The following is a 20,310-nucleotide window of genomic DNA, read 5'->3' on the forward strand; positions in this document are numbered from 1 at the left end:
ATGGCTGTCTCAGTCTTATCACTGTTAGACAGTTAGTGGCTGGGAAACCATCTGCAGTTGGACAATAGTCTAACAGTATAATAGATTACTCTAAAAAAGAGGTATTTATTTTGCTTGGCATCATCTAGCTGTTTTCATATTTTAAAATCTCATTATTCCAGGAGGCCTTCCCAGACTCCCTTCCCCTTCCTTCCTCTCCCCCTCCCCATCTCCCCACCCTATCTCCTTCCCCTCCCCAAAGCACCTATACGTTTGTACAGTTTTATTACTCTATTTATTTTACTCGTAAATATTTACTATTCTATTTATTTTGTTTATGATGTGCATCTAGCTTTACTTCTATTTATTCTGATGACTTGACACCTGCTCACATATTTTGTTTTGTTGTCTGTCTCCCCCTTTTAGACTGTGAGCCCATTGTTGGACAGGGATCGTCTCTATATGTTGCCAACTTATACTTCCCAAGCACTTAGTACAGTGCTCTGCACACAGTAAGTGCTCAATAAATACGATTGAATGAATGAATGAATGAATAAAGTTAGAGGTGATCATTTATTTTATTAGTAAAACCTCATCAGAACCCTATCCCTCAAGAGTACAGAAAAAAATCAAGTTATTGCTTGTTTATTTGCTTATGACTGTTATGCAAAAAATTCACCATCATTTAATTGATGATCATGAGCAGGATTTTTATATTGAAGAAGATAATTTGACTATCCTTCTTTGGCAGAAAGTCATTTCCTTCTCAACATGCTACCCTAGCAGCCTTTGCAGCCGTGTATATTTCGGTAAGTAACCAAGTCTTCACCTTAATGTTCTTTCATTTCAAAGAAAGTTAAAATATTTCTTCACTGTCTACTAGTAACATTTATATTATCTTGAGCATCCATTCACTTTTTGAAATTAAAATCGATGAGGAAAAATGTTTCCATTATGAATGATAGAGTAGGAGTTGGCATTTTAATCATTTGTAATAACGCAAATTCTGCAATAAAGTCAAATTTATATTATAGTAGTATTTAGAACTTCCCAAAACATGAATTCATCATCAGTGGTATTTATTGAGTGCTTACTATGTGCAGAGCACTGTACTAAGTGCTTGGCAGAATGCAACACAGTTGGCAGACATGGTCCTTGCCCAAGTTAAAGAGGTTCCACGTGATTATCCAGTGTTTTTAAAAATTCAGTTTCCTTCTACTGCCGAATTCTAGTCATTCAATCAGTCAATCAATATCAATCAGTCAGTGGTATTTATTGAAAGCACTTACTGTGTGCAGAGCACTAGACTATTTGGGAGAGTACAATACAATGGAGTGTTTAGACATATTCCCTGCCCACAAGGAGCTTATATTCTAGAAGGGGAGACAAACATTAAAATAAATTATGGATATTACATAGGCTTTGTGGGGCTGGTGAATATTAAGTGCTTAAAGGATACAAATTCAAATGCCATGATGACACAGACAGGAAAGGGAGCAGGGGAAATGAGGGCTTAGTATTGGAAGGCGTTTTGGAGTAGTTGTGATTTTAAAAAGGCTGCAAAGGTTGAGAGAATGGTGATCTGTTAGATTTGAAGGAGGAAGGAGTTCCAGACAAGAGGGAGGATGTGGGCAAGAGGTCAGCAGAGAGACAGGGGAATTGTGATATAGTAAACATATCAGCATTAGAGGAGTGAAGTGAGCAGACTGGGTTGTAAAAAGAAATCAGCGAGGTAAGTTAGGATGGGACAATGGTATGTTAATGATAAAGAACTTCTGCTCGATGCTGAGGTGGATGGATGACAACTATTAGAGGTTCTTGAGGAGTGGGGAAAAATGGACTAAACGTTTTTTAGAAAAGTGATCCAGGTAGTACAGTGAAGTATGGACTGGAGTGGGGTGAGACAGGAGGTAGGGAAGGGTAAGCAAGAAGGCCGATGTAGGATTTATGTGGTAGCAGTTTGGATGGAGAGGAAAGGGCAGATTTTGGCAATGTTGTAAAAAATAAAACTAACAGGATTGAAAATGTGGATTGAGTGAGAGATAAAATGAGGATAATGCCAAGGTTATGGGCTTATGAGTCAGGAAGGATGGTGGTGGTGTTTATGGTGATGGGAAAGTCTTAAGGGGACAGGGTTTGGGTGAGAACTTAAGGGCTTTAATAGCATTTATTGAGTGTCTACTGTGTGCAGGGAACTGAAGACTCTACCAAGCATTTGGGACAATGCAATAGAATTAGTATGTTTGGTTTAAAGTGGTTTAAACATCAAAGTGTTCAAACTATAGCAAGAGAGACAGATAAATAACAGATAGAAGTAAATAACTCGTGCGTATGTGTATGTTTGTGTGTGTGTTTTAGATGAAAGTTATTTCCCCACCCTCCTAATTCCACTTCAGCACTTCTGTTTAACCTATGCACAAGGGTATTAGCCCTACAAGCAATTGGATGATCCCCTGGTAGAACTTGCTTGCATATTTTAAAAATTTGTGCTTGCACCAACCTGTAATTCATTTTAGTGTCAGTGTCCCCAGGTAGACTGCAAACTTCTAGAGGGCAGAAAATATAAATAATTATGGTATTTGTGAAATGCTTATTATGTGTCAAGCACTGTTCCAAGTGTTGGGTAGAGAAAGGTCAGACACAGTCCGTGTTCTATCTGGGGCTCACAATCTAAGATAATGTCTACCAATTCCATTGTACTAACCTAAGCACTTAGTACAGTGTTCATCACAGACTAAGCACTTAAGTATCATTGATTGATTGATGTAATTCTACAGGCGTTATCAGTACTTAAGGCATAGGAAGCTGAAGTAGCAGTTGGGTAATATGAGGTGAGGAATTAAAGATTATTCAGGGAAAAGTTCCTGAAGGTATACTGTAAACTCTTTGAGGGAAAGCAGTGAAGCCTAGTGGAAAGAATACAGTTTAGGAGTCAGAGGACCTCAGTTCTAATCTCAGCTATAAAAGCTGCCTGCTTTGTAATCTTGGGCAAATCAATTAACCCCTCAATTCCTGTGTCTTCATCTGTAAAATAGGGAATTCAATAATTGTCCTCACTTAGACTACGGACCTCATGTTAGATAGAGACTGTGTCCAGGATTAATATCCCAATACTTTCCTCCAATTCTCCATTCAACCCCCTGTATTCTGGCTTCCATCCTTGTCATTCCACAGACATGGCCCTCTCTAAGGTCACCAAAGTTCTCTTTTCTTGCCAAATCTAATGGCTTCTACTCCATCCTAATCCTCCTTGACCTCTCCATTGGGCACAAAAAAATATTTACATGCACTTCACCACATGCTACCCCCTGTTAGCCTACTCGATTTTGTAACCATAGTCCTAGCAGGAATGTAATTGGTAGAAGGGAGTGCAAAGGTGCTGTGCAAGCCACGATCACTACGGTTAATTCCTTTGCATAGATTGTGGGATGTTCTAAGAACAGCAATCCAAACCAAACAAACCTCTTAAAGCATTCTCTTTGACTACTGAATCAGTCTCCTTACTGACCTCTCTGCCTCCTGTCTCGCCCTTCTCTAGTCCATATTTCACTCCACTGACCAGATCATTTTTATGAAAAACCTTTCAGTACATATCTCCCCATTACTCAAAGCCTCCAGTTAGTTGTTCATCCACCTCCAGACCAAATAGAAACTCCTTCTCATCAGCTTTAAGGCATTCAATCAGCTCTCTCCCTCTTACTTAACCTTGCTGATCTACTGCAACCCAACTGCACACTCCACTCCTAAACACCAACCTATTCTCTGTACTTCAGTTTCATTTATCCTGCCACCAGTTTTATTTCCATGTCCTGCATTTGGCCTGGAACTCCCTCTCCCTTCATATCCAACAGACCCTCCTAAAATCATATCTCCTTCTAGAGGCCTTCCCTGACTAAACCCCTTACCCACTTTTCTGTCTACGGATCTGTACCCTTTAAGGAATCAGTTAGTCAGTATAGATTGAGTGCTTGCTCTGTGCAGAGCACTACACTAAGTGCTTGTGCTTTGCCCATAGTAAACACTTAATGCTATTATTATTATTATTATTATTATTATTATTATTATTATTACAATAACAATGTAACAGACACAGTCTCTGCCCATAGCAAGCTTACAGTCTAGAGGAGAGGACAGATATTAATATCAATAAATTAATTTCAGGTATGTACATAAGTGCAGTAGGGCTAGGAGGGGGGGATAAATAAAGGGAGCAAGTCAGGGCGATGCAGAAGGGAGTTGAAGAAAAGAAAAAGAGGGCTTAATCTGGGAAGTCCTCTTGGAGGAAATGTGCCTTCAATAAGTCTTTAAAGATCAGGGAGAGTAATTGTCTGTCAGATATGAGGAGGGAAGGTGTTCCAGGCCAGAGGTAGGATGTGGGCAACCAGTTGGTGGCAAGAGAGATGGAATTGAGGCATATTGAGAAGGTTAGTATTGAAGGAGCAAAGTGTGCAGATTGAGTTTTAGTGAGCATAGTGAGGTGAGGTAGGAGTGGACAAGGTGATTGCATACTTAGATGGGCAACCACTGGAGGTTCTTGAGGATTGGGAAAACATAACCTGAATGTTACTATAGAAAAATGATCTGGGCAGCAGAGTGAAGTATTAACTGGAGAGGGGAGAAGCCAGAGTCAGGGAGGTCAGCTAAGAAGCTGATACAGTAATCATGGTGGGATAGGATAAGTGGTTGGATTGGTCTGTCCTGCCTCTAGCCTGGAACTCCCTGCTTTCATACTGGACAGACTACCACTTTCCCCACATCCAAAACCCTCCTAAAATCACATCTCTTCCAAAAGACCTTCCCTAAATAAGCCCTCTTTGCTCCTAGCCACCTTCCCTGCTAAGCCAACCATCCATCGCACCCTCAACTCCACTGCATTTATATGCATAAAATTACACTCTGTAATTTCCCTTATTTGTACTTCATTTTAATATCTGTCTTCCTCTAGACTATACACTCCTTGTGGGCAAGGATTGTGTCTACCAACGCTATTGTATTGTACTTTCTGGTACTTTGTATAGTGCTCTGCTTGTAGTAAGTGCTCAATAAATATCACTAAGTCATCTGTACATAGTAATCTCTTAACAAGAGCCATTAATATTATTATCATCATCATTATTATAATCAGCAATGATGACAAGATGAGGAATGTGTGTAAACTAGTGTGTGGATGTGGGGGTGGATTTGGAGCAGGAGGACCATGGAATTGAGGAGTGGGAAGAAGCACGCAAGGGAATATCAGGATAATCCATGTGGATATTGATGTCCCTCAGGACCAAATTGGGGAAGCAGAAGGAAAAGGAAGACAAAAAAAAATGGTCAAAATCACTCAGAAAATTGGAGGTGGAACCGATGGGGCAGAAGATGATAGTGACCAGTAACTGTAGTGGGTGGCAGAGACAGATGATGTGGTCTTCCTGAAATATAACCGAAAAGATGCTGGCCTCTGTAGCAAAGACTGTACCCTGCCTAGAAGAGTTGAATGATTTTCACAAGGAGCTTTAAGGAAGGAATATAATAGTCAGAATAGAAGCTAATAGAAAGATGGTGCCATTTTAACATTCACTAATTTTAAATTCTCACATTCGGTAAGGTGAAAACAATCTTATTTTTCCCTTTTTTAAGATGTATTTCAATTCTACGTTAACTGATTCTTCTAAACTCCTGAAACCTCTTCTGGTATTTGCATTTATCATCTGCGGAATCATCTGTGGTCTGACACGAATCACCCAGTACAAGAACCATCCAGTTGATGTCTATTGTGGTTTTTTAATTGGAGGAGGAATTGCTCTTTATTTGGTAAATACAATATTATAGCTATTATTCTTATCATTATTTAGGAATGAATAGTAAGTTCTAATAAGAAAAAAATACAAAATATTTTGAATTGCAGTTATTTGTTGGTGTTATATAAAATATTTTGAAAATTGAAGTTTGTACAGATAACTTTTAGAAGACAAATTATAAATGGGCAAGCAAACTAGTCTAATATTTCATAATCACTGAATGACTTACTTTGGTTCAAGCTTAAAGATGAATAGGGCTTAATGGGACTTGGTAATATTCCCAATTTAGAAACTGAACTTCATTTTAAGGATGGTTATAAGGGAATGTCTAGCAAGCTGTTTCCCAAGATTTAGGTTTACAGTAAATGAATATATTCAATACTTGTTCCATTCCAAACTATACTTTTTGTTGTATAATTTAGCTTCCAAAGAGAATTCTTTGAGAATGATTTTAACAAGTGATTAGGTAACAATCTTTCAAGAATAAAACTAATAGACATAGGTTACAAGTATGATAGGAATTAATATTGTTAGTGACACCACTTATGAATTTTGAGTTCCTTCAATTAAAATAAAAGTATGCCCTGTTCTGCCGTAACACATGTTATGGGGAAATGTGTTGGGAAATTATGGAACATTCTTCCAACAACTCGCATCCATCTGGCTACAGTGCAATGCGGAGTTGGAAGAAATAGTTGCCCAGCGTCAGACATGGGATGGGAACTACTGCGTCATGAGTTTTTGTGAATGTGGGGTCCTGTGGAAAAGCAGCCACTGCTTTCTATCTAGATCTGCTCCTCTGATTTTTTTCTCAGAGCAGTGGAATAGGTTGATCTCCTGACTCAAAGTCCTATATTTATGTAAAGGATTTCAATCATTGAACTAGGTAGTCCTAGAGAGAACACCTTTTTGTTTATTTCTTTGTTTATGGTAATTGGTAATAATAATAATAATGGTATTTGTTAAGCACTTACTATGTGCAAAGCACTGTTCTAAGCGCTGGGTAAGTGCTTCCTATGTACCAGAAACTGTACTAAAAGCTGGAGTAGATGCAAGCTAATTAGGTTGGACTCAATCCATGTCCCACAAGGGACTCACAGTCTTAATCCTTACTTTGCAGATGAAATAACTGAGGCACAGGGAACTTAAATGACTTGCCCAAGGTCACATAACAGACATGTGACAGTGCTAGGGTTAGAACCCAAGTCCTCTAACTCCAAGAAGTGAATGACCACAACTACTAGACTCAGCTGAATTAATGGCACTGTTACCGTGTCCTATAGCCTGTCTATTACATTGCTCTGGGCAGGCTCACTAGCCAAATCTGCAGTGAAATGTTAAATCTAAAAGAGTATCTTGTATTTCTCTGAAAGAGTTCAGTAAGCATATGTCATTCAAATAGATGACCATGTGGTCCCACGTACATGCTGTTTAACCATGTGCTAAATACCTTCAATGTCTCAAAAAGTAGAAAACTCATGGTGGAGTAAAGATAACATCAGAAAGCATGCAAAATAATCTTCAAAGAGCACAACACAAGGGATGATCAAGTAGGATGAATGATTAGCCCATATATCTGTACTCCAGTGTTCTGTATATTCTAGAATATCATCTCCAACCTCCCTAAGGAATATACCTTTAAAGTTGCAGGTCAAATGGGAAAACACAACTGAATGAAATTTGGGATCAATTCTAATTCTATGAACGTTGAAGCATAGTTGCTTAAAATTTGAATTTGCTGTAGGTCGAATGCAGGGTTGTGTGGGTGGAACCATGAGGAGTGAAATGATCAAACGAAATAAAACACAGGAAACAAATCATATGAAATATCAATGGATCATTAACATTCATTAAACTGAACCATCTAGAAATCCGGAAAACAGTCACTTTTAATTGGAGAATGTATCGATATCTATGTAGGGAAAGTAACAATCACCACATAGACACAATATAAGATAGCGACGTCATTGAAAGAAGAAAACGTCCACAAGTAACGATAACTCAGTATTTCTAGATGTAAGAGCTCAATGACTTTTAGAATAAAGAAATTACTACTAATAATTAAATACTACTAATAATATAATCATTAAACATTTATTTAATTAAAGAAAGAAATCTCTTTAAGAACTCCTACATAGAATTTGCCTTAATTTTCTGCCAGCAGCATTTCCCACTCAATGCCAATGAATGTAGTCTACGTGCCTAGAGAGATAATACGTTGTATCCTCCTTTTACCGTTCTGTCCTGACACTAGGGCCTGTATGCTGTGGGCAACTTTTTGCCCAGTGACGAGAGTATGGGTCATCACGGTCAGCACAGAGAAGCTCTGATGTCCCTGCCTGACCTAAACCAGGACCCCAGCAGAATTTTACCTGGCAAGAGTGTCAGCGGCGGTGACGGGCTCGTCCACCCAGAAGCCATGCTGAACCGGAACCCCAGAGACGCCAGCTCCTTGACCAACCTCAAACGAGCGAATGCCGACGTGGAGATCATCACACCCCGGAGTCCCATGGGTAAAGAGAACATGGTTACCTTTAGCAACACGCTGCCCCGAGCCAATACTCCCTCCGTGGAGGATCCGGTTAGACGAAACGCAACCATCCATGCGTCCATGGACTCCGCCCGGTCGAAGCAGCTGCTCACTCAGTGGAAGAGCAAGAACGAGAGCCGGAAGTTGTCCCTGCAGGTAATAGAGACGGAGCCCAGTCAGTCCCCGCCACGATCTATAGAAATGAGGTCAAGCTCTGAACCATCCCGGGTAGGGGTAAATGGAGACCACCACGGCCCCAGCAACCAGTACCTAAAAATCCAGCCAGGGACGGTACCGGGCTGTAATAACAGCATCCCTGGAGGACCCAGGGTTTCCATTCAGTCCCGTCCCGGTTCTTCCCAGCTCGTGCACATCCCTGAAGAGACGCAGGAGAACATAACCTCCTCTCCGAAAAGCAGTTCGGCCAGGTCCAAGTGGCTGAAGGCTGCAGAGAAGAGTGTGGCCTGTAGCCGAAGCAACAGCCAGCCACGGATCATGCAGGTCATCGCCATGTCCAAGCAGCAAGGGGTGCTTCAGAGCAGCCCCAAGAATTCCGAGGGCAGCACGGTGACCTGCACCGGATCCATCCGGTACAAAGCCCTGACCGACCACGAACCCGGTGGCATCGTGAGGGTTGAGGCCCACCCAGAGAACAACAGGCCCATCATCCAGATCCCGTCCTCAGAAGGCGAAGGCAGTGGCTCCTGGAAATGGAAGGCCCCCGACAAAGGCAGTCTACGCCAGACCTATGAGCTGAATGATCTGAACCGCGATTCTGAGAGCTGTGAGTCCCTGAAAGACAGCTTTGGGTCTGGGGACCGGAAAAGAAGCAACATAGATAACAACGAGCATCACCACCATGGCATTACCACCATCAGGGTCACGCCCGTGGAGGGAAGCGAAATCGGGTCAGAGACGCTGTCCATCTCATCCAGCCGTGACTCCACCCTCCGGAGGAAAGGAAACATCATCTTGATCCCTGAGAGGGGCAACAGTCCAGAGAACACCAGGAATATCTTCTACAAAGGCACCTCCCCTACGAGGGCCTTCAAAGATTGAACCCTGGCGAACTCCGTGGGTAGGCCTGCCCCAGAAAGATCACGCATCGATACCGCTCGCGCTCTGTTTTTGAGCCGATGCCCAAGTCTTCTCGATGTGCCGGAGGACTGACCTACTGTTGGGAGCGTCGCTGGTGTGTGGTGTGCATGAGCTTGTGGATTTCACGTCAAGGCAGGGTAACAAAGCACAACGCAAGAACCTAACTAATGTGAAGAGCTTTCCTACGGCCCATTTTCATCAGATTCAAAATGTCACGCTGAGGGTGATGTCAGACACTTTGTTTCCTGAATGTGCCAACTTTTTTATTTTATGTATTTTCACTTTGGGGAACTAGGTGTTGTTTTCCCCACAGCAGAGGCTCTTTCAGCAGTGTATACTCTGCAGATTCTGCACCTAAAGTTCAATACAAGATGGTGCTGGCTACAGCAGCCCAAATTTGCCCATGTAAACTCTATACATCTGACCAGTTTCCAGTCCGTTCTTTTTCAAAGTAAAGCTACTTCATCATCAAGATACTAGCTGCATTGATATAGAATAGGAAATTCTTGCACCTTTTGATGTAATGGATCTGTCACATTAAAAGATTGGGAAAATTTTGTGTAGTTCTTTTGGAATCCTGCTTTTGGGGAAAATCATTAATAACTCAGAGGTGATATGCTATTGGAATGGAATAAATACTATTTCCTGTAGTTTGCTGCTGCAGAACTTTATTTATGTTCAGGTACCACTAATGAAGAAGCTGTTTCTTCAGGGGTAAGCTTGTATAATTGTTTTAAATATTGTTTTTGTTTTCAAGAGGTCTTTCAACTGGTGTGATCTCTTTTGGCATTTCTGTGGCTTCCCAGTCATTGTCTTTTTAACTCCTTTCTATATCTCTTGTGAAAACTAAGAGACCGTTGACATTGCCATCAGAGAATACACTGATGTGAAGATGGAAACCGTGAAAATTGAAGCAAAACCTGCCACTGTCAACTCAGGTGCCAGCAACTGAATTAATAGTGACTAGTTCACACTTGGAAGTCACCATCCCACCTGCTTAGCTTGACAACCGATCCCCACAAGCATTCACCTGCTCACGCCATTTGGTTCCAGTTCTTTGTACTGGGTATAAAATTGGGGTGGGGAGAGGGAGGCTTTATATTATATGATTCCCTCCATGGGGACCTATCTTATGCCACAGTTGTGCCACTCCTGAAATGTGATTTTAGGTTAGGCTATATGGAAAACTCAAATGTATTTTTAGGGGAAAAATATTCATATTAGATACTCTGAATTTATTTAGCACTTTCCTTCTGAAGAACTGAAAGCACTTTCACATTATTCATTTTATACATATAAACACCTCCCCAGGAGGTGGGGAGAAGCAAATGTTATTTTCCCAACTTTACAGATAGAGAAATGGTGTCCCAGAGAGGTTAGGTGGTTGACCTAAAATCACCCAGTCAACAACAGAGCTAGAACTAGATCGTGGTTCACCTGCATCTTCCCTCCTTACTAGCATCTCACAACAACCTACTTGCTTCTGATTTGTGTTTCTGAGGATTGCTTATGTCCAAACTGCCTACACAAATCCAGTCGTGGCACTATATGCTACCAAAAGCAAAGCTGCGATTCTCACTCAAGGAAAATTTGATCATCAGGACAAAAGGGAGAGTCGTTTTTAAAAAGTTTCCCCTGGGCTTTTATAAAAAGTATGAATGGCCATCTATAAGGTTCTATTATTGGACACCAAAATTTTTTAACACATTTCCAGGGATGGCAGACACAGGTGTTCTGTGCTCATCTTAGACAAATAGAAAAAATTTGGACTAGTTCAATTCCTGGGTTGAGGGTAGAATTAGCTTTGTGCTCTAACGCCATCCTTCTTGGATTCTAAATTAAAAGGGAGGAACCTTAAATAGAATGGCCTCAATTCACTGGATTAGGATGCTACGATGAAACAATCACACAGAATTGGAAACCATGGCAATAAAACAAAGACAAAACAATGCTGAAAGCAGTTTACTTTTTTGTATAGGAGGTGAGGTGGAAGGTGGCTTAATTCCCCCTTGGCCTTGGGCAGAAGGTGGGTTGATTTTAGTACTCCAAAAAATTGGCTGCATCATTTCAGGTGCAGTATGATATTTCCTAAGCTTTCCTATTTCTTAACAAAGGATTTTAAAGCACTTATGTAGTCATTGGAGTTGTTTTCTTCACATAAATATTGATATATTCTTTTTTACTCAAAAGTGCCAAAGGCAAAAGTTTTTAATAGTGACAACAAATTATATAACATTATAAAGCAAATGTAATACGATATTCACTAGAGCTCAGACCTCTGCATGTATATTTGATAAGAAATCTTTTGTAAAGAAAATGAACCTTTGTTTACATTCCACTGGTACCTTAATTTAAAAGCAAGTCAAACTAACAGGTGGCATCTCTTCTTAGTGTTCAAATTTGTCTTACTTGCTAAAGGAGGCACTTCTTTATTTGTTAGGCTGTGCTTTATTGAGAAAAATCAAGTATTGGATACAGAAAATGAATTATGTTTTTAATGAAATATATATATATATATAAAGTATTGTGTTTAATAAAATGTAATGCAATGTTTTCCAAACAAAAAATTTGTAAACTGCTATAAATGTATTTTGTTAAATAAGTACAGATAAATGCTACTGTGTGAGTTTATTGTGCTAACAACATAGAAATAAAGATCAAATTACTCATTGAATTTCCGTCGTTCCACTTTAAATTTCAATTGGGATATATTTTAGCATTTTTACATGACAGGATATCCACTGAAGAAATCATAAAAAGCCAGAAATTCAGTGGGTACAAAAATGGAGCATTTTAATTGCTATTATTGGGAGAAATAGTAGTGTTATTTACTGAGAACCTAGTGAGTACAATACACTATACTAAGCACCTGGGAAAATACAACACAAGCAAATGAACATGTTTCCTACCCCCAAGAAGCTTAGACTCTAATGAGGGAAACATACTACCGTAAAAATATTAGCATTGGTGTCAAAATAAATACATTGAATGTTCAATCAAATACACGTGTACACAAGTGCTAGGGATGAATAAATATACTGCTACTCTCCCATCCTTCCCAGCAGTATCCTCAGAGAAGCTCTCCTCCCAGCTCTCAAGTGCTACTCCGGCCACCTGTGCTTCTGACCCCATTCCCTCTCATCTCATGAAATCTCTCGCTCCATCCCTTCTCCCCTCCTTAATTTCCATCTTCAACTGATCACTCTCCACTGGTTCCTTCCCCTCTGCCTTCAAACATGCCCATGTCTCTCCCATCCTAAAAAACCCCTCTCTTGACCCCACCTCACCTTCTAGTTATCGTCCCATATCCCTCCTACCATTCCTTTCCAAACTCCGTGAACGAGTTGTCTACACACGCTGCCTCGAATTCCTCAGCACCAACTCTCTCCTCGACCCCCTCCAGTCTGGCTTCCGTCCCCTACATTCCACAGAAACTGCCCTCTCAAAGGTCACCAATGACCTCCTGCTTGCCAAATCCAAAGGCTCATACTCCATCCTAATCCTCCTCGACCTCTCGGCTGCCTTCGACACTGTGGACCACCCCCTTCTCCTCAATACGCTATCTGACCTTGGCTTCACAGATTCTGTCCTCTCCTGGTTCTCCTCTTATCTCTCCGGTCGTTCTTTCTCAGTCTCTTTTGCGGGCTCCTCCTCCCCCTCCCATCCCCTTACTGTGGGGGTTCCCCAAGGTTCAGTGCTTGGTCCCCTTCTGTTCTCGATCTACACTCACTCCCTTGGTGACCTCATTCATTCCCACGGCTTCAACTATCATCTCTACGCTGATGACACCCAGATCTACATCTCTGCCCCTGCTCTCTCCCCCTCTCTCCAGGCTCGCATCTCCTCCTGCCTTCAGGACATCTCCATCTGGATGTCTGCCCGCCACCTAAAACTCATCATGTCCAAGACGGAACTCCTTGTCTTCCCTCCCAAACCCTGCCCTCTCCATGACTTTCCCATCTCTGTTGACGGCACTACCATCCTTCCCGTCTCACAAGCCTGCAACCTTGATGTCATCCTCGACTCCACTCTGTCACTCACCCCTCACATCCAAGCCATCACCAAAACCTGCCGGTCTCACCTCCGCAACATTGCCAAGATCCGCCCTTTCCTCTCCATCCATACCGCTAACCTGCTCGTTCAAGCTCTCATCCTATCCCGTCTGAACTACTGCATCAGCCTTCTCTCTGATCTCCCATCCTTGTGTCTCGCCCCACTTCAATCCATACTTCATGCTGCTGCCCGGATTGTCTTTGTCCAGAAACGCTCTGGGCATGTTATTCCCCTCCTCAAAAATCTCCAATGGCTACCAATGAATCTGTGCATCAGGCAGAAACTCCTCACCCTGGGCTTCAAGGCTGTCCATCACCTCGCCCCCTCCTACCTCACCTCCTTTCTCTCCTTCTACAGCCCACCCCGCACCCTCTGCTCCTCTGCCACTAATCTCCTCACCATACCTCATTCTCGCCTGTCCTGCCATCGACCCCCAGCCCACGTCATCCCCCGGGCCTGGAATGCCCTCCCTCTGCCCATCCGCCAAGCTAGCTCTCTTCCTCCCTTCAAGGCCCTACTGAGAGCTCACCTCCTCCAGGAGGCCTTCCCAGACTGAGCCCCTTCTTTCCTCTCCCCCTCGTCCCCCTCTCCATCCTCCCCATCTTACCTCCTTCCCTTCCCCACAGCACCTGTATATATGTATATATGTTTGTACATATTTATTACTCTATTTATTTATTTATTTATTTATTTTACTTGTACATATCTATTCTATTTATTTTATTTTGTTAGTATGTTTGGTTTTGTTCTCTGTCTCCCCCTTTTAGACTGTGAGCCCACTGTTGGGTAGGGACTGTCTCTATATGTTGCCAACTTGTACTTCCCAAGCGCTTAGTACAGTGCTCTGCACACAGTAAGTGCTCAATCAATACGATTGATTGATTGGTTGATTGATTGATTCTCTCTCTCCCTCCCTCCAGGCTCATATCTCCTCCTGCCTTCAGGACATCTCCATCTGGATTTCTGCCCACCATCTAAAACTCAATATGTCCAAGACTGAACTCCTTATGTTCCCTCCCAAACCCTGTCCTCTCCCTGACTTTCCTATCACCGTGGATGGCACTACCATCCTTTCTGTCTCACAAGCCCGCAAACTTGGTGTCATCCCTGATTCCACTCTCTCGTTCACCTCACACATCAAATCCATCACCAAAACCTAACGGTCTCACCTCCACAACATCGCCAAGATCCACCCTTTCCTCTCCATCCAAACCGCTACCTTGCTGGTTCAATCTCTCATACTATCCCGACTGGATTACTGCATCAGCCTCCTCTCTGATTCCCATCCTCCTGTCTCTCCCCACTTCAGTCTATACTTCACTCTGCTTCTCAGATTATCTCTGTGCATAAATGCTCTTGGCATGTTACTCCCTTCCTCAAAAATCTCCAGTGGCTGCCTGTCAACCTACAAATCAAGCAAAAACTCCTTACGCTCGGCTTCAAGGCTCTCCATCACCTCGCCCCCTCCTACCTCACCTCCCTTCTCTCTTTCTACAGCCCAGCCTGCACCCTCAGTGCCTTTGCCACTACCTCTTCACTGTACCTCGTTCTCACCTGTTCCACCATCAACCTCCAGCCCACGTCCTTCCCCTGGACTGGAATGCCCTCCCTCCACACATCAGCCAAGCTAGCTCTCTTCCTCCCTTCAAAGCCCTACTGAGAGCTCATCTCCTCCAGGAGGCTTTCCCAGAGTGAGCCCCCTTTTTCCTCTCCTCCTCCCCATCCCCCCACCCTACCTCCTTCCCCTCCCCACAGCACTTGTATGTATTTGTACAGATTCATTACTCTACTTTACTTGTACATATTTACTATTCTATTTATTTTGTTAATGATGTGCATCTAGCTTTACTTCCATTTATTCTGATGACTTGACAACAGTCCACATGTTTTGTTTTATTGTCTGTCTCCCCCATCTAAACTGTGAGCCCGTTGTTGGGTAGGGACCATCTCTATATGTTGCCAACTTGTACTTCCCAAGCGCTCAGTAAAGTGCTCTGCACACAGTAAGCGCTCAATAAATATGATTGATTGAATGAATGAATGAATGAATATAGCTTTAATTCTATTTGTTCTGATGATTTTGACACCTGTCTACATGTTTTGTTTTGTTGTCTGTCTCCTTGTAGACTGTGAGCCCGTTGTTGGGTAGGGGCCATCTCTATATGTTGCCAACATGTACTTCCCAAGTGCTTAGTACAGTGCTCTGCACACAGTAAGCACTCAATAAATACGATTGAATGAATGAATGAATTTATTGAGTGCTTACTGTGGGCAGAGCTGTACAAAAAGCTTAATAGAGTACATATAAGAGTTGGTAGACAAGTTCTCTGCCCACAAGAATCTTACAGTCTAGAAGGTAGAACCTATAGGATTTGATGACAGATTGAATGAGATGGTTTATTCAAGGATAATTCCAAGGTTATGGCCTTTTAAGACAGGAAGGATAGCAGCATTGTCCACAGTAATGGGAAAGTCAGGGTGAGGTCAGGGTTTAGGTGGAAACTGAGTAGTTCTATTCTGAATGTGTTGTTTGAGATATCAGCAGGACATCCAAGAAGAGATATTCTGGAAACAGAAGGAAATTCAGGACTGTAAAGAAGGAGAGAGGTCAGGGCTGGAGAGGTAGATTTGGGAATCATATGGACAGCGATGGCAATTGAATGCAGGGGAGCAAATAAGTTCTCCAAGGGAGCGGGTGTACATGGAGAATAGAAGAGGTGCAGAACTGAGTCTTGAGGGGCCCCCACAATTAGATGGTGGGAGGCATAGGTCTAATGATTTAAAGAAATAGTCAACAATGACTCTCTCCTCCAACAACCCTTCTCCAATTAATTTCCTCTACCCTGAATTGTATCAACCCAATAGCCATTTCTAGCACTTATGTTCTATTTATAAACCCCCCAGAATTTATGTATGAATAAACATTATTAATTCACTCATTTGTTTTATTCTGATCACTCCATTTGATCTGTGTGTGTGTGTGTGTGTGTGTGTGTGTGTGTGTGTGTGTGTGTGTGTGTGTGTCCTTCTCAGTAGAATACAAGTTATTTTTGGGCACAGAAGATGTATCATGTATGCATGGGACTTCCAAAGCACCAAAGCAGTGCATGGCCAATAATTGCTACTACTATGACTATTACTACTTTGACTGCTACTAGTACTACTACTACTTGCTGTTAGTTTTCTCTCAACAGCAGAACATTCTTTCCAAAACCATAATTGCCCAGGCTCTTAAAAGGGTTTTGTGTGGAACCTTGTCAGAGGCCTTTTACATATCACAAAATAATCTGGCCATTGATTTCCTCTATACTCATGGTCATTGACCCACAGCACTCCAGAAGACTAATGAAGGATGATTTCTATTTAAAAGAACCTACTTCTTCTTTTTCCTCAACAGACTGTATTTTTCTAAGATCTCACCAATCCTACATTTGATTATAGATCCTGCCAATTCCCCAGACATAGAAGAAAGACTCATGGGTTCATAATAATAAATTCACTGTCTTATAAATGGGAATTACAATGTCAAGCTACAATAGTGATTATTTGTAATGATAGGTTGCCTTCTCTTGCCGCAACTTCTCAGATTATCTCAAAATTCTTGTATATATGTCATTTCATCCTGTTTTTTAACTTGAATCTAGTTTACCAATTTTGGTCTAAATATTATTTGCACTTGCCACAGTATGACTTGGATTCTCTGCTCAGTTGCTCAAAAGACAATTTAGAGTCTCAGGAAAAAACAAAATAAAAAATTATATCTCTTTTCTAGTTGTTAGTCATGATCTCACCCTTCTGTTAAAAAAACTTCTATCTTTCCTCTTTCTAAACTGTTGAGAACACCCATGTCCTCCCCGTTCCCCTTCACAATGTCTACATTTTGGCTACTTTTCTGTTTTTAAGAACAACCATGCATCCTTTAAACTAAAAATGCTGGCTCAAACTTGTTGATCTTCAAGCCTCTGATTTTTCTTATGGTATTTGTTAAGTGCTTACTATGTGCCAGAAACTGTTCTAAATACTGGGGTAGATGCAAGTTAATCACATTGAACGCAGTCCATGTCCTATTTGGGGCTCACAGACTCAATCCCCATTTTATAGATGAGGTAAATGAGTCACAGAGAAGTTGTGACTTACCCAAAGTCACACAGCAGACACATGGGGGAACCAGGACTAGAACCCAGATTCTTCTGATTTCCAGGCCTGCATTCTATCCATTAGGCCACACTGCTTCCCTGTTAACTACCAATCCTATCTCTCTCTTTGGCATCAACACTCAGAGGATTCCTGCTGCTTCCAAAGAGAACCCAGACATTGGTTAATTGGATGCCCTAGTATAAGACAAATGTGAAAGATGCCCTAGCTGGAATTCTAGTTTGAGACAAAATGAGTGAGGTAGGAGTTACTGATTCAGAACAAAAATAATGTCATTATCACAGTTCAGTGTGACTTTGCAGCCTGAACTCTGATCACCTCCTTGGCTCAAATAAACTTTTGCCCAAACATGGCTCCGTTCCCTATTAATGCAGTCGGCTAATTGGGGTAGGTTCATTGTGCCGTCACTTATGCCTGAGGTTTATGCAGCATTAGGGATTAAACTGAAGCTCTAATCCATATTTCTCTGAGGATTTATGCTTGGCCACAAAAGTGAAAAAATAGGAGATGAATTGCACTCATTCTGTAATCTCTTTGTCATAAATCATGAGACTTTGTCATGACAAGCAGCGTGGCTCAGTGGAAAGAGCACAGGATTTGGAGTCAGAGGTCATGGGTTCAAATCCCAGCTCCGCCAATTCTCAGCTGTGTGACTTTGGGCACGTCACTTAACTTCTCTGTGCCTCAGTTACCTCATCTGTAAAATGGGGATTAATACTGTGAGCCCCCTGTGGGACAACCTTGTAACCTCCCTAGTGCTTAGAACAGGGCTTTGCACATAGTAAGAGCTTAATAAATGCCGGTATTATTATTATTATAAGTCTATTAAGATCTTTTATGAGACAAAGTACATTCTCAGTAAGTAAACTGAGAAATGGAAAATACCACTCAGCTGCATTTCCCCAATTGTAAACTCCCCCATCGGAGCAGATGCTCATACAAGATAGGTAAAGATTCTGTCTCCTACTTTCACTGAATTTTCCTGAGCACATGTTCCCAAGAGAAGCACCATGGCCTAATGGATAGAGTATGGCCCTGGAAGTCAGAAGGACTTGGGTTCTAATCCCAGCTAAACCATTTGTCTGCCTTGTGACCTTAGGCAAGTCACTTCACTTCTCTGATGACTCAGTTACCTCATCTGTAAAATGGGAATTAAGACTGTGAGCACCACGTGGGACATGGACTGTGTCCAATCAGACTAACTTGCTTATACTCATTCATTCATTCAGCCGTATTATTGAGCACTTACTGTGTGCAGAGCAGTGTATTAAATGCTTGGGAAGTACAATTCGGCAACAAATAAAGACCATCCCTGACAACAACAGGCTCACAGTCTGGAAGAGGGGAGACAGATATCAAAATGAGTAAACAGGCACCAGTAGCATCATTATAAATACATAGAATTATATACATACATATATTCACAACATTAATACAAATAAATAAAATTATAATTATCAATATGTACATATATACACAAGTGCTGTGGAGTGGGGAGGTGGGTAGAGCAAAGGGAGTGAGTCAGGGTAATGGAGAGGGGAGGGGGAGCAGAGAAAAGGGGGCTTAGTCTGGGAAGGCCTCCTGGAGGAGGTGAGTTTTCAGTGCCTAGCATAGAGAAAGCAGTTAGCAAATACTAGAAAAAAAAAGCACGGTGAAGTGTTTTCTGCACATAAAAGGAAGACTAGCTGACTGATCACAACTCACACTTGGGAGTGTCCTAATAATTCAGCCTTCAAATCTGGGCCTATTGTTATCCAGACTGACCCCAACTTGAAGCTTTGGGAAAGGCTGTGAGACCCGCTGAAAAAGTTCCTTCAGTGCCAGACTGCTGGACCAGCATCCTAACAACCCTTCCCAAGAATTGCTGTCTGCCCACCATTTTTCCAAATCACTTTCTAAATAGCTTGGATGTGCTGGGAATGTAGACTGAAAGGAGCTTCTGACCTAATGGTATCATTAATCTTCATTAACAGTAGCCTTGTTTGTCAACAAAGTGCTATAGCCTAAATCCTTTGAGGATTTTTGCAGTGAGCTGGGCACACTCTTTTTTCTTCTGATTGTGTTTGTTAAGCATGTACTATGTCTACTACTAACTGCACTAACTGGGGTAGAAACAAGATTGAGATATACTCAATCAATAGAGTTTCCTGTGCACCTAGTTTGTGCTTATTATTATTAATAATAATAATGGCATTTGTTAAGCATTTACTATGTGCAAAGCACTGTTCTAAGTGTTGGGGGAGATTCAAGGTCATGAGGTTGTCCCACGTGGGGCTCACAGTCTTAATCCCCATTTAACAAGTTGAGGTAACTGAGGCTCAAAGAAGTGACTGGCCCAAGGTCACACAGCAGACATGTGGCGGGGCCAGGATTAGAACCCATGACCTCTGACTCCCAAGCCCATGCTCTTTCCACTGATCCACACTGCATTTGGGAGAGGACAGTAGAATAAGTACAATAAGTAGATAGGATTTCTGCCATCTAGGAATTTACAATCTAGTGGGAGACACAGACAATAAAATCAGTTACAGGTAAGAGAAAGTAACAGAGTATAAAGATATGTACCTAAGTGCTCCCCTCTCAGGCTCACACCTGGAGAGTTTCCAGTACTCTACCAGTCTAGACTATGGGAGGGAGAGTCAAGCAGAGGCATACCCATTCCATTCCTACCTTGGGCAGTGGCTAGTGAGTGGAAGGCCATCTGCTACAAGT

At 41.9% G+C, this 20,310-nt stretch overlaps 1 protein-coding gene and 1 non-coding gene across 2 annotated transcripts in view; both read left to right on the forward strand.

Moving 5' to 3' along the window:
• Positions 1-12,005, forward strand: part of PLPPR4 (phospholipid phosphatase related 4) — a 72,969-nt gene extending 60,964 nt beyond the window's left edge. The window contains exons 5-7 of the mRNA XM_038745478.1: positions 731-788; positions 5,602-5,775; positions 8,017-12,005. Coding sequence (XP_038601406.1) covers positions 731-788; positions 5,602-5,775; positions 8,017-9,351 — 1,567 coding nt within the window. The 3' untranslated portion in view covers positions 9,352-12,005. The remainder of the gene's footprint in view (positions 1-730; positions 789-5,601; positions 5,776-8,016) is intronic.
• An 8,167-nt stretch (positions 12,006-20,172) lies between these two features.
• Positions 20,173-20,310, forward strand: LOC119927730. Its single transcript, XR_005450706.1, has one exon. It is a non-coding gene; the product is annotated as a small nucleolar RNA SNORA7 (small nucleolar RNA).

This window comes from Tachyglossus aculeatus, chromosome 4, assembly GCF_015852505.1.
Source record: "Tachyglossus aculeatus isolate mTacAcu1 chromosome 4, mTacAcu1.pri, whole genome shotgun sequence".
Taxonomy (NCBI): Eukaryota; Metazoa; Chordata; class Mammalia; order Monotremata; family Tachyglossidae; genus Tachyglossus; species Tachyglossus aculeatus.